The following is a 15,563-nucleotide window of genomic DNA, read 5'->3' on the forward strand; positions in this document are numbered from 1 at the left end:
ATAACAAGCTGCCACCAAAAAAGCCATACCTTCAGCGGAAGTACAAATGAGGTCCTAAAAAGCACCTGCCACACAGGCTACACCAGACTTCAACCTTTCTATTTCTCTCAAAGAAAATCCTTCCAAAGAGCTATTCACAGGCACCTGCTGTGCCCAACGCAAACATGTCCTGGATAGAAAACTGCTGCAAACTGCAGCTTGAAAAAGCAAGCACAGATACCTCAAAAGTACTCCCCACAGAGTTTCCTTTTGAAAATTCCTTCCCAGCAGTGACTGCAGCTACAAAAGCACCCCCTGCTGGGAAGTAGGCATGGGACAAGGGGTTTTTGTTTTTTTTTTAAAGAAACTCTCCAAATGTACTTTTGTCACCTTTTTTTCCCCCATGTATTGGTGGGGAAAATTTTCAATTGGGGCTTCTTCCATGGATAAAGATGAAGCTGAACCTGGGGACAGGAGCTCAGCACCAATAGCTGATTGTCATCACCATGGATCTCCCCTATCAAGCTTTTGAAAACAAAAGTTTAATTGATATGGGGGCAAAAAGATTAGGCATTTTTAAGAGCACCGGAACTACAAAACACCTATGCATGTTGTCGTACATTTTCAATTTGTTTATTATCCCCTATTTCATTTTGTTTTAATAAGATTTTCAGCTCTCCCAACAGTATCTTCAGGTTCCAATCCACTGCCTCACCTCTTCTTGAATGTACTGGAGTAGGAATGGTGATGCTCGAAGATTATCCACTGGAATGTTGAAGAAGCCCTGAATCTCTTTCTGGTGCAAGTCCATAGTGATAAGATGAGTCAGACCTTAAAGGAGCAGACAAGATGGAGGAGAGAATTAGTTTTATTGTGCATCCAGGCTCTCTCAAACTTTGTCTGAAGAAGGAATTTATTTATTTATTTAACAGTTTTATATACCGACCTTCATAGTAAATAACCATATCGGATCGGTTTACAATTAACAAGAATAAAACTGGGGTAACTATTCAAGTAAACGAAAGATAAACAGTAGGTAGGAATGAGTCAAAGTTACAGGTTAAAACGGTTCCAAGTTACGTACCAACAAAAAAATACCAAGTTGTGGTTTGTAGTAAAGCATCAATATGATTAGAAAGAAAGTCCCTGCTATGCTGCTAGAGCAGAGTGAAAAGAGTCTCTCATGCATTCATAGCAATGTTAAAACACAACTTTTGTTTTTACTTTTATCTGGCTGACCCCTCATTAAACAGGTCATCAAAAATGAAAGCCGGTCTTTTGCAAAAAAATTTAAAAAAAAAGATCAGATTGGTATAAATTATTTCTAGTTCATAAGGCCATCAGCTTTCATAGGTCAAGGGCACAGAAGGTCTAGTGGTTCAAATAAAGGATCAGGCTCAAATCCTGCTTCTGTCACAGACACTATAACCTTGGGAAGCCACCATCTCCCAATACTTCAAGGCAGCCACAAATTGTAAGCCCTCTAAGGCAGGACTGGTTTTATTAAAATCCTGCATTAAAGATAGCTTTACATTTATATAAGTCATGTTTTGTTTTTTGGTTTTATGATTGTGTTATGAGCTACATTGATCAATCCTGTATTGGATTTGCAGGGTTTTAAAATTTGTAAACAAGTGCCCTGTTTTATATAAAACACTAGCAAGAAAAAACAAACAAAAAACGAAGAAAGGATCAGAAGAGATCTCTGTGAAGCTTTGCGTGCGGCTCGCAATGTGGAAAAAAAAACAGAGGAAGATGGTGCCGCGCAAGAAAGGTAGAGCAGCCAGGTAGAGCAAAGCTCTGATCTTTGTGAAGCTTCGTTGAGGCCGCCCTCTAGTGGATGTCTCAGATAGCATGGCTAATTCAGCCTGCTTATCGAAGGGAAAAACCTGTGCCATTTTTCAGACAATAACGTCAACAGACGAGACAGATCAAGCAGACTATGTATATTCACCACTCACCCTTGGGCAGGACTCTGGACTGATCTATGGTATTACAGGAATGAAAATTAGCAGGTAAGAACCAAATTTTCCTCTCTGTATGTACCCAGATCAGTCTAGATTCCTGGGATGTACCAAAGCTTCCCTAAACTGAGTAGGACTGTGAGAGTCCCTCTGGAAGGATGCTGCTCCCAAACTAGTAACTTCCGGCACATGAATGTCCAATCTAGTGTGTCTGGCAAAGGTATGCAAAGATTTCCAAGTTGCTGCCCTGCAAATCTCTTGCGGGGACATTAGCTAACATTCTGCCCAGGAGGCTGGAACTGAGTTGAATGAGACCTTAACCCATCCGGGACAAGACGAAGGCGACAAACATAAGTGGAACCAATGGACTCCTTTCACCAAACATGCAATTGTGGCCTTCGAAGCCTTCTGCCTCTTTTTTGCACCACTCCACAGCACAAAAAGGTGATTGACAATCTAAAACTATTAGTAACCTCTCGGTATTGTAACAAGGAGCATCTGACATCCAAACACCATAAGTCTTTGGCATGAGGCGAACCAAGCTCCAGATGTGGAAAAGCCAGACCTAAGTGGAACACCAAAACCACCTTTGGCAGAAAAGATGGAACCATCCTCGACGAGACACCTAAAGCCGAGATCCGTAAGAAGGACTTTATGCATGACAAGGCTTGAAGTTCAGAGACCCTTCTGGCCAAATAAATAGCCACCAAGAATATCTCCTTCAAAGTGAAATCTTTTATGGTAACCCTTTTAAGAGGCTCAAATGGTGCCCCCACACATGCCCTTGAGGACTAAATTAAGGATCCAAGATAGACACACAGAACGCGTAGGAGGACATAAATGCTTCGCCCCTCTGAAGAAATGCACCACATCTGGATGTGCCGTCAGGGGCTTTCCATGAACCTTGCCTCGAAATCAGCCCAGGGCCAAGACCTGCACTCTAAGGGAGTTGAAAGATAAACCTTTTGTCAACACTTTCTGCAGAAAGGCCAGAGTCTGCACCATTGACACTTGCCGCAGATCAATCCTTTGATCAGTGCATCAAGACTCGAAAATCCTCCACACCCTGACATATGCCAAAGAGGTGGAAGTCTTTTGAGCCTGCAACTGAGTAGTAATAACACCCTCAGAATATCCCTTTTTCCTTAATAGCCACCTTTAAAAAGCCAAGCCCCTAGACAAAAGCAATTTGCCTGCTCAAAAAATATGGGTCCCTGACATAGCAGGTTTGGAAAATGTCCCAGCCTCAGTGAGCCGTCCAGCGCTAGATTGACCAGATCCACAAACCAAGGTTTCTGGGGCTACTCAGGAGCCGGACCTCTATTCTCCTCACTACCTTGTCCACCAGAGGCCACGGTGGAAATACGTAAAGCAGGATGTCACTTGGCCAAAGAAGAACCAGGGCATCAACCCCTTCTGCTCCGCATGCCCTCCTGCGACTGAAGAATCGAGGAGCCTTGGCATTTCGCTGAGTTGCCATTAGAGCCATATGAAGAACACCCCCATCTACAGGTAATGAGATGTATTGCTTCTTCAGATAGCTCCCATTCTCTGGGTTCTAACGGCTGAGAAAGTTGGCCTGCGCATTGTCAGACCCCGCAATATGGGAGGCTTCTATCAAAGACAGATGTGCTCTGCCCAAAATCATCTCCACTTCCTGAGCCACTACTAGACTCTTGGTCCCCCCTTGGCGGTTGACGTAGGCTTCCGTTGTCGCACTGTCGGACAGGATCCTGACCGGGTGGTTGCGCAATAGAGGTACACACACCTGGAGGGCTAACCGCACCGCTCTAGTCTTGAGCCGACTGATGGACCACAACGTTTCCTCCGACGACCATTACCCTTGGACTGACTGGGCTGGCACACTGCTCCCCAACCGGAGAGGCTGACATCAGTAGTCACCACCATCCACTGTGGAACCTCCAAGTCCACTCCATGGAACAAATGGTGGCGAGAAAGCCACCATGACAGACTAGACCTTGCCGAGTCGGTAAGTGGTAGGGGAAAGATGAAACTGCTCAGACACTGGATCCCTGCAGGATAGCATCGCCTGCTGAAATGGTCTCATATGAGCAAACGCCCACGGAACGAGTCCCAAGGTAGATGCCATGGAGCAGAGGACCTGCAAGTAATCCCAGACCCTGGGCACATGGGCCTGCAAGAGATTCCATACCTGGGACTGTAATTTGAGCATACGTGAGAAAAACCTTCCCCACTCAGGTATTGAAATGTGCCCCCAGAAAATTCAAGGCTTGCAAGGGGAGAAGCTGGCTCTTGGATAAGTTCACTATCCAACCTAATGATCGCAAGCGGCATATCACTACCTCCACTGCTTGCCTGCATAGGTCTTGCGACTTTGCTCGAAACAGCCAGATGTCCAGATACGGGTGCACCAGCATGCCCTCTTTCCTGAGGATCACCGGCACCAATATTAAGCCCACCCACAAAATGCCCCCATGCCTTTTTTTTATTCTAGCTAATGATTTACCTGGCTAAAAAATCAAGTCAGAAAGGAGGTGGGGGATACATTGAAATCCCAGGTTTGGCAAGCTAAATCCTGAATTTAAATGAACAAATCATTTTAGGGTTGTTTTTTTTAAATAACTGGAAGGGTCTAAACAATTTGTTCCACTCAGCATTACCCACTTGTGTGAATGGTGAACCCATTTATCTTCAGAGAATAACCACCATAACAATGATGCATTCAAGAAATAAATTAAAATTAAATTAAAGATATATATCTATATATATATATATATATATTAAAATTGCCATTTGGTGACATCTGGTCTATTCAAGTAGTATGTAGAAAAGCCCCCTGGGGACAAGGAAATACCTACATTACCTAAATAACTCACTCTGGACTACCAGTAATAAGGTGTGATCTAAATCCAAATAAATAACTTCTAACAAGTGATCTTAATTGCCTTGAGCTACCAATGAAAGGGCATGAGCTAATTCCAAATAGCTGTGTGCCCTTTATGGAAAGAGTAAAAACCTGTACATCTAATGTCTATGCATGTATTGCTCAGTTACATTTTGATGGTATCAATAGACTGTACCACTGCCAAAACCACCTCCATCATTTTCATATGAATCACTGTCTATGGCACTAAGCTTAACTAACTAAGGCCTAGATTCATCAATAGCGCATGCGTAACCAAAAAAGGGGCGTGTTTATGGAAATTGGTAAGTTACCACACTGGGAGGGAGGGGAAGAGAGCGAGAGCCTATCTTCAAGGCCCTCATAGTATTTAACTATTTCTCTCTCTATAGGAGGGCCACCTGATAGGTGAGGTGTTCGTGGTGGTTTAGGGGCCAGTTTGACATGTGGAGTTAAACGTACGAACAGCACAGTACACCTTGGTGAAGATTTGACGTCATTTGGAGTGAGGAAAGTCACAAAGATGAAATGTTGTACTATGTTATAGAATCCATCAAGCGAGGGTGAGTGAACATAGTATAACATTTCATCTTTGTGACTTTCCTCACTCCAAATGACGTCAAATCTTCACCAAGGTGTACTGTGCTGGTCGTACGTTTAACTCCACATGTCAAACTGGCCCCTAAACCTAAACCACCACTAACACCTCACCTATCAGGTGGCCCCTCCTATAGAGAGATAAATAGGTGCACACAGTGAGGTCCTCCCCAGAGGCTCTCTCTCCAAGTCCAGAAATGGCCAAAATGCAATTCAAAAAAATTTATCATGAATTGCGTTATGGCCATTTCAGACATATTGCACAGCTTAACACCAGGGAAAAAGATGTAGTTATTTCCAGTGTTAAAGCCGTGCGATAGCATGCATTATGCTATTGCACGGCGCGATATGGGCCCTAATTTAACTAAATTCCCGCCCAAAACTCCTCCCCAATCCCACCCACCCCAAAATTGTGCATTTGCACCATGCACTACAGCATTTTTCGCATGCGATAACCCCATAATGCCCTTTGATGCATGACCCCATAAATTTGTGATCACGTAGCATGCACAGCACATATCTGTAGCCACACTACAAACAAAAGCAATCAGAAATGTGCCAACGTGACAATTTTCCTCTCTTGGGGTGTTTTCAGTGTCTGTTTAAAATCAGTAAAGGAAGATCTATAATGTATACTGTAAACAGTAAAACTTAACTGCTGCTGGCAAAAGAAGCCACTTTATGCAGGTTTTGACCTTCAGAACGCTCTGTGCTAATGTTTACCTGTTACTGGACTGTGGATAACCTTCAAACTTAGGCGGGTGCAATAAGTGTGGAAAGCATATATCCAAAATTAATGCCATCCACTTCTAAGCTTGTATATCTGTATCCTATATAATAACTTAAATCAGTGCTTCTCAACCCAGTCAGGTTTGCAGGATATCCACAATGAATATGCATGAGACCTGACCTCTGGAATAGAGATTACCAACAGGTAGCCACCATCCGTCATTCATTACAAATAACTGAGTACAAGAGGAATACCTTGGTGAAGAGTCTACTACTATCAGAAATGCAATTCCATTCTGAAAGGCTAAATTACAACGGCATCAAATTCAAGCCCTAACTCTAGCATGGTGCAGCTAAATCAAGACTTTTTTTTTTAAGTCACCAGCACATCCCCTTGACCACATCCCATCATTCTATCTGCCTTACCGGCTTTGCACATCATTGAAGCCAGTAACTTAGAAACAATGGAGCCCCTTTTCCTCATCTTGCACTGCTTGCTGTACGGGAAGTAGGGTATAACGCCGATGATGCTCTTGGCGCAGGAGGTTCTACAAGCGTACACCATGATCAGGAGTTCCATGATCGTAGTATTCACATCCCTGGAAATGGGAGTAATTTTTATTCTGTAGCCATGCATAACAAGTCTTTTTCTTTATGAAAGGTCAAATTCCAAAACACGATACCACAAACTAGGCTCTGTGATATTAGTCACAGATATAGACACAAGCCGCCTTGAGGAGACCACTATATAGTTACTAACAGCTAAAACGTCATTAAATTGTATAGCATGCATTTGTAAACCTGCCCGGTTATATTTGAGGCAATAAGAAAATAGGTGAGTTTTAAAAAGTAGGGGGCCCTTTACATATAAAAAGAATCCGAAGTATCTAAAAGGCAAAAACTGGACTTATATACACAGATAAAACAAATGATTAATGGCACAATACTCCAAAACATTATCCCGTCATCTCCTTCAAAACATTCAGAGGAGTCTCTATACATTTCCAGAGTGTCAAACCCCCTACACATTGAAAATAAAATCAAAAACCAATATCATGTAATTCCCAAAAATAAACTACCTTCCATTACAACAGTGGTTTTTACTTAAGCTATTGTACAGCTTACTAACTTGGAAATAGTCTGAATGATGAAGACATCTTTCCCTCTCACAGACTCTTGAATCTGCACCCTAGTTTCTGTGGAAAAAATGAACATGAATCAATAAGTTAGAAGAGAGACATAAGTTCACGCACACACATATAGTTAAGACTGATCATGTCCAAAAGCAAAACTGAGCCAGTCCTGATTTTACCTCACTGCATGTGTAGAGATGTAATTCTGATTTTCTGATTTATTTTTCTTAATAAAAACAACAAATCACAATTAAATCTGCCTACATGCAGTGGGGTGAAAGCAGGACTAGCCCAGCTATCTGATCACCCTGCACATAATACACATGCTACTTCTTACCACTTTACAGCATGGCAGGATTAGGTGCAAACGTGTAAATATTAATCTGCAATGTTTGATAAACTTCCTTCTTTACACCCCCTCCAAGTTTGCCTTGTTCAATGTAATTTTCCCTTGTTACAAGTTACATGTAAACAGATATGATGTTACGACGAATACCGGTATAAAAAAAACATTAAATAAATAAAATACACAAAAAGTTGAGAGATAGGTTGAAGATTTAAAATTGGCAGGAATTAAAAAAAACAAACAAAAAAAAACAAAACTGTAGCTTTGGCATGTGCCCATAATATCCCCTAGTCAGAATTTAGATCACAACAAAAGTCTCAGACAAAAAAAACAAAACAAAAAAAAACCTCTTTCACAAAAATATATGGCAGTGTGAGATTATTAATAGAGACACAGAAAAGAGGAAAGTACATGAAACAGTTTCATGATTGGTGGGGAAATAAAGTTGGCTAACACACTAATTCCCAATTAAGACATCTTGTAGAGACGTTAAACCAATGCCTACCTCGGTTTGGCTCCTGATAGACTTGAACTTTACCAAGCTCCACCCCCAAGCGCCTGAAGGAGAAGAAAATAAGGAGCACACATTATAGGATGAGTCTGAAAGGCTTAGGACAGTAAGGAAACTCTCAAAGCTATATGGAAAATACATTTTGTTTTGTGACAAGTATTTTTATACAACATATGCTTTACTAATAGGGTTTGATGCCGTGTACAGTAAAATGCAAATTGTAACTTTATAAATAAAATGAATAAAGATGTCAATATGCATGTTATATATTACTTATTGTTATAGGTGTTATAGACTTATAAAATTTTACCAAAATTACTCTCTCCAACCTTGTCCCAAGGTTTACAGACTGAAACAGGATTTCATCTCTTGTTGACTTAAATAAGAGGGGGCAGGGGTTGGGGAGACCAGCAGGATGCCCAATGACTGTGCTCTACTATGGTAAAGGTTCTGCATATTCTTTCCATGGGTTCCTCTTTCTAAACCTTTAAAGATGCGTTATGTACTTCTGCTTCTCCTGCTCACTAGCACAGAAAGCATTTGAAAACAAAATAAAAGCTGAGTAACTTTGAAGGTTTAAACTGGGCATCAGTGACATGATCCAAGTTTAGCAAATCGTGTTCCAAAATTCAACACACATCATCTTTATAAAGATATTTTCTCATTTGCTTACAATTATCTTTATTGTAACTCTTGAGCATAGATGTTATGTTATGCTCCTTTTGCTGGTTGGTTTGACTGGAATTTATTCTTTTTTGAACCTCAAACAGTGATAAGTGTTTAGCAAGTCTCTTATTAGGGGCTCTCTTTACTAAGGTCGTGAGTTGTTTTTTTTTTTAATTTTGTTTTTTGTAAAGTGCAAATGTCAGCACATTTTTTTCATATTAAGTTCTAAATCAGACTTGTTGCATTTATCTGCGGGACTGTCTGGTATTCTCTCAGTACCAGCATGTTGCTTGTTCTCTGAATCAGATGACAAAGAAAGATTCACTGCTTTAGTTTACTCCCTTCCTATTTTAGCTATTTTCCTGCCAGAAAGCTGGCTCTCAGAAAAGGGAAGCACAAACTAAAGAAGAGCTACCAAGGATCAAACATGCATGTGCAAAGGGAAAGAAAAGGAAAACAAAACCAGTTAGCAAAAAGATTTCATATCAGGTTGATACATAAGGTTTCCACATGTCACAGTTCAAATTCCATACAGATGCAACAAAAAGAAATACCAGACAATTTCATTTTGAGCTATGCTCAAAATCCTGTATTAGATAAACATGCGTTTCTTCTGCTCTGCTTCACATTCCCTGAAATTCATTTTTAGCTTTCTATTTGGTAGGGTACAAGAAATGTTGCATTAGTAAATATAACCACTGGCACTCAGTGGCTAAAGAAGCCGTTGCATTCTTCACTGCCCTGTTATTTCTCTCCCCAAAATAGTGTATTCCTACCAAACTGATGATAAATGACAAACAGTGATGAATAATAAACAGAAAGGAGGGAGATATTTTCACAGTGCCAAATCCTTACACAACAGATAAAAGCCAATAAACACTAGGTAGTCAATTTTCAAAAAGTTTAGGTGCCTAACTTTGAAAGTGAGGCTATGAAATTGGCCCTTTTGAAAGTTTACTAGGACCAAATTTCCTGCATTTAGGTTCCTAAAAAGATGGGTAGTTACACACCTTAAAGAGCAGGATAAGAAGTTAGAGGTTGAGCACAGATTTTATTTTTGATAAATTGCCTAAAACAATATATCTAAGCAGTTTATAATAAAAAGTCACAATAAAAACTGACATAATGCTTTTCAACTAAAAGATCTCCTCCCAGACTAAATGTACATGGAAAAATCTGGATAAACAAAAGCTAAAACCTGTAATACATCGCTGATGCAATTAGTTGTTATAAGCCTAAGATAAAAGCTAAGATTTTACATCTTTCTAAATGTGTTCAGCATTAGGGTCCTAACTTACAAGTCTAAACTTAGAAAATGAATAGCAAGCCTAAATACAAGTGAATTTTCAGCTAAAAACTTAAGTCTTAAGTTCAGCTGAAAATAGGCACCTCAGTTAGGCGCCCTGTTTTGTTTTGTTTTTTAATTGGCTTCTAGATTTCTTTCAGTAGTCTGATAAAAGTATGTGATAAAATGGCAGATTACACACCTCGATGGCTTTAGGAGAGGAACAGAATCAGTTTGTGAGCAACCCATAAATCAAAAACTAGCAAATATCAAATCAGTCTACACTTTAATATAGGTTATTTACATGCCTGTGCAATATTTTCTCCAAGGAAAGTCATCTTTTGGATTGAGCTAGTAATCAACAAATCTCATATGTGATGATGCATTTTAGGTATATCCAATATAATCTTAAAAGATTTCAAAGTTCTACACTAATTGAAAGACCCAGAAGAACTATTCTCCTACAATATTTTGACCAGCAATTATTTTATGTCAACTATATTGGAAAAGTGGTATGCCAAGTTCACTCTTCCCCAGATCCTGAATGGTTGAGGGGGTCACCTTACTTGACAATTTCAGATTCTATAATGAAATATAATTATTTTGTGATTGATAATATTCTGTTAATATCTTTGTTGCAAGAGAGCATTACAAAATTTAATTGAACTAGTGTTAGTTAAATATGTCATCAAAACATATATACTTAATCTCAAATTTGTAACTGAAATTGTCAGGTGATTTCCTTTCAGTCAGTCAATCAGCTTAGCCAAGAAAAGATACCATTGTTTATACTAGAAGCCTGAAAGCATTTTTATCTTACCTTATGAAAAATAGCTGATTGCAAACAGTGAAGAATAAATATGAAGCTTATACAGCAAATGTGAAAAGAAAAACCATCAGGTTAGATGCAAAAGTAAAAAAAAATTCAGTAACCTAACAAAAAAAAAATCATAAAACTCAGAAAAGATTTTCATGAATGACTATTACTTACTCAGAAATTCTTTTTGCCAGTTCCACACAAGATGGATTGGAATTAGCAGAGAACAGCACCAGGCCACCTTTGGTAATATTCATGATGCTACTGGAATCCGTTTTTGCAATGTGAACTTCAGGACTTACTGTCCCTCTACTTATAAAATACTAGGGGGAAGAAAAATGGGACAATTGGAATACCGTTTAAGTCTCATTTAGTGAGCATAAGCATTTATAATTGCAGGTCAGTGTTTGAGTACTAATTCCTTCAATATTAAGATTCTCTAAGAAGCATTTTTCATTTTAATGCTTTTTTTGCTACCAGTTTCTTCTGTAAACATTTACCCTATGGAGATACATTTAATCTTTCCTGTAGTCTTTTGCATATCCTTTTCTGTGGTAGAAAATCCATAAGGTTATTGATTTTGTTTGCTTGGTTTTTATCATACTTCAGCAGTTTTTGGGGTTTGTTTTTTTTGTTTTTTTTTTTATTTCTTAGCTTTTCTTCCTCATCCCATCTTCAAGTTGCTTCTCTGCTATGTCACCTATCATTTTTAAATATAATGAATAATCCAGCTGACCTAGGACTTCATGTTGCACACAAGAGCTTATGTCACAGGCCTCTAAATTATTCTGTTAGCTAATTAATAGGTCACAAAATGGGTTTTACCAATATGTGTTTTCATATCACATATCTATTCTAGCAACCAAAATACAAAAAGTAGTCACAAAAATAGTTATTATAAAAGCAAACACTTGGAGCCTGCAAGTTAAGAGGAGGAACTGAAGGAACACAACTGACATTTGTTCTCCCTCCAACATAGCCTTTAATAAACTGCTATATTTTGTTGGTGGGAATCAGGCAAACAGTGATCATGTACCGAATTGGGCAAGAACAGAAATCTAGTTCCAGGAGATGCAAATGGGTAACCTAAAGAGATTACTTTTTGGGACATGTGTGTATGTGTGAATCCAACCCTATCAGAGGCTCACATCCCCTGACTCATCCTGAAAGTTTCCTGTGGACAGGACACCAAACAAGAAAGTTATTAGGGGAAAACACACACATAGCTCATACGCCTTTTTTTCCTTCAGAAAGTAGGCTATAAACTGATAATCATCAGCAGTCACTGGGCAAAAAAACAAAACAAAAAAAAACCAGAAGAAGCAATAGCTGCAGGTTGAGAAAAGCTATTAAAGTTTTCCCAGGTGTAAAAATTACTCTTTTAAAAGAGAAAAAAAAACTCACATAAGTAACAAGTACAGGCCACTAGAGATGCTCCAGACCACTAGAGATGCTCCAGAACTCAGCAGCCAGGATATCAATAAACACTAACCGGAGAACTCCGGTTAGTGTTGTAATCACCCCAATACTTAGAAACCTACACTGGTTACCTATTAAATACAGAATTTTGCACAAAGCAGTCACCATTATCCACAAATCCATACACAACCAACTTCCTTTAGACCTTCAGTTACCACTCAAATTATACACATCTGCAAGACCCATCAGATCGGCACACAAAGGAACCCTTCAAGTTCCCCCAACTAAATCCACTCGACTAACCTCCACGAGAGAATGGGCACTTTCCACAGCTGGCCCCATCATCTGGAACAACCTGCCGACGGATCTAAGACTGGAACCCTGCCTGACTACCTTCCGGAAAAAACTGAAGACTTGGCTTTTTGTCCATTTTTTTTTTTTTTCATTTAAAAAAATTTATTAATCGCTTAACACAAAAGACCTAAGCGATATACAAAATGAACATACATAATAAAACACAAAAAATTTGACAAAAACCAAAACAAACAAACATTATAAATTATATAAAATAATAAAAATACAATGGTATCACATCTAAATATAAAATAACATTTTCACTTCAAAAACAATAATCATGAATACAGAAACAAAATGAGAATCAATTCAATATATTACAACCTGAACGCACGGGCTAGGAGAAATTACCTAGCCTTCCCTCAAGCCTAACATCGCAACAGAGCTTCCATTTAGCTCAATAGACTAAATGTCCAACCCAGTAACTGCATATTCATCCATGCTCATTCTCCAGTTTTTTCTGTCCTTTATTTCCTGGCTACCCTAGCCTCCAAGTTCATTCTCCCTGTTATTTGTATCTGCGCTTCGGCCTTCTTATTATATGGTTTTTTGCTAAGTTAACCCCTAAGTTTGATGTAAACCGGCCTGATATGAAGCTTGTCATGAAGTTCGGTATAGAAAAATGTTAAATAAATAAACAAACAAGTACCCTTGTACAGCACCCTACCATAAATAATGAGCTATCATGGACTAAAACTGATGCCATTTTTTAAGTTCAGTGCTAGACTTGTATGACACCAGTCAAATTAGGTAAATGCCACTGCTGTATGCCAAGCAAGCGTGTTTATAAACATTTTTACCAAGTGCAGTATATATAAACAACAATGTGATCCAAATGAATAAGTGCTGAGTGAGATTACAAACAAAATGACATATTTTAATATATAACAATAATCGCCCATCAATGTGCTCCTTGTAACAGGACTCCCTATTTACTTAGCCAGATTTCAGTTATAGAATATTACTACCTAATCGTAATCATTGTAATTTACTCCCCAGTTCATTGATCCAAGTTATCCTACCTGTTCGATGTAACCGCATTCTTATATGCCTGTTAATTGTTATAATGTAAACCGAAATGATATGTAACTTTGCTACATGAATTTCGGTATATAAAAATGTTAAATAAATAAATAAATTAATGAAAATGTAGGAATTACAGTATGCAACCTTTCCAAGGAGCACAAAGCTCAGCATATATTCACAATAGCCAAAACTATTCTTGTGCTGCTGTGTATGCATTTGATGTGCACCACAAATATTGGTCCTACAATGCTATATGCAACACATTTATACAGCTATACCAAGGCTCATTTCTATATGTATGTCAGGTGCCCATAATAGTGCCACCAAGCTGTAGGTATACAGTAAGTCAGAAATCCCATAAGGATGTTGCTTTACTGTGTCATATGTTCAAAGACCTTCATAGATGCCAACCTAAACATGTTAACCCACTCTGAATATGCAAACTCCATGCAGCTAGGAATATATTGGGTGATTAAGCAAATAATGATTATGTATTTAGCATTGTATATCTTTCTGTTACATTGTTACACTATCATACTGTTATTGTTGCATTGTTGCTATGTTCCATTTGCAATTGTTATGTCTTTACCTCCTGCAGCCTGTTCTGCTTGCCTTTTTCAGTTCCTTTCATCCCATCCCCGTAACCTGTTATTTGTAAACCTCCAACCTATAGTTCTAATGTAAACCGATATGATGTTGCTACTAATATCGGTATTAAAAAAAAAAAAGCTTTAAATAAATAAAATGTATTTACTTTATCATCTTAGTAAAACTAATTTATGGTGCCAATATAGTGCTACAAAAAGTACCATTTATGTCTAAGGTTCTTATATGCAAAGAAAGCCCTACGTCTCTCGCTATGTCTCTCAGTTACCACTCAAAACTGTTTACCCCCAGTTCACTGCAGTAGGCACCCATCTTAAACCATGTTTTGCTCCTATTTTGTTATTGAAAACTTGTGTATTATTTATTTTCTTCAGGTAATCCTGGAAGATATGCTTTAACGTTATATTGTACTTGTAGCATAGAAAAATCTTATCAAAGCCAAGGAATTCATTTTTAAATATCTTGTGACTTGAAAAGGCAAAAATCAATAATTTTAAGTACGGTTTTTGCAAGGCCACATAGTACAAAACAAGTACGAGTGCCAGAAAAGTATCTTGTAGACAATACAGCTTGTGTTCTGAAAATATTCTTCCCACTCAAGTCCAAATAGCAGTAAACAACCAGAAGTGTCTTTTGTAGATACAGCTTGTTTTCAACAAGTATGTGGTAACCATTTCTGTATGTAAATAATGTGAAAAACTACCACAGCATGAGTTTTCCCCTTGAGTTTCTACCATCCTGAAAATCAAGCTCCTCCCACCCTAAAAAAAAAAAAGCCTCAGAGTGAAACCGTAAACACACTGATGGGAAAGGAAATACAGTTATATTCTCACTCAGCAATGTTAAGTGTGGTAGCATTTGGGGTTTTTGTTTTTTTTTTTGGCTACTAGCCAGTTTCCTCCTCATACTTCCAGCTGAACTGGATCTGGCACTATGAGCCTTCATTATCAGCTACCTGGGGACGTTTCCCCCTTATTTTTATATCTCCCTCACTTTAATCTGGTCATTGCAGCTACAGGCCTCTGCTGAGGGCCATGCACTAGGGTACCTTCCACAATCTTGTAATCATAGGTCCTAAATTTGACCACAAGGTTTCACCATTATTTGAGGAGTAGGATTCCCTCACTCCAGTGATGAATTTAGGATTTTGCTACCCCTAAGCACTGATGGTGCTGTTGTGCCCCCCCCCAACCCCAAAAGGTCAGGCAACAGGGAGGTCTAAGACACATCAAGTTAGATTCTCTGGC

At 38.8% G+C, this 15,563-nt stretch overlaps 1 protein-coding gene across 4 annotated transcripts in view; it reads right to left on the reverse strand.

Annotated features, from left to right (window-relative positions):
- PRPSAP2 (phosphoribosyl pyrophosphate synthetase associated protein 2) overlaps positions 1–15,563 on the reverse strand; it is a 38,382-nt gene that overhangs the window by 17,286 nt on the left and 5,533 nt on the right. For all 4 annotated transcript variants that reach the window (XM_029576072.1, XM_029576074.1, XM_029576076.1 and 1 more), the window contains exons 2-6: positions 11,086–11,234; positions 8,138–8,190; positions 7,283–7,349; positions 6,580–6,752; positions 695–810 (exon numbers count right to left, since the gene is read on the reverse strand). In XM_029576072.1, coding sequence (XP_029431932.1) covers positions 695–810; positions 6,580–6,752; positions 7,283–7,349; positions 8,138–8,190; positions 11,086–11,234 — 558 coding nt within the window. The remainder of the gene's footprint in view (positions 1–694; positions 811–6,579; positions 6,753–7,282; positions 7,350–8,137; positions 8,191–11,085; positions 11,235–15,563) is intronic.

The sequence above is a fragment of the Rhinatrema bivittatum genome, chromosome 14, assembly GCF_901001135.1.
Source record: "Rhinatrema bivittatum chromosome 14, aRhiBiv1.1, whole genome shotgun sequence".
NCBI lineage: Eukaryota > Metazoa > Chordata > Amphibia > Gymnophiona > Rhinatrematidae > Rhinatrema > Rhinatrema bivittatum.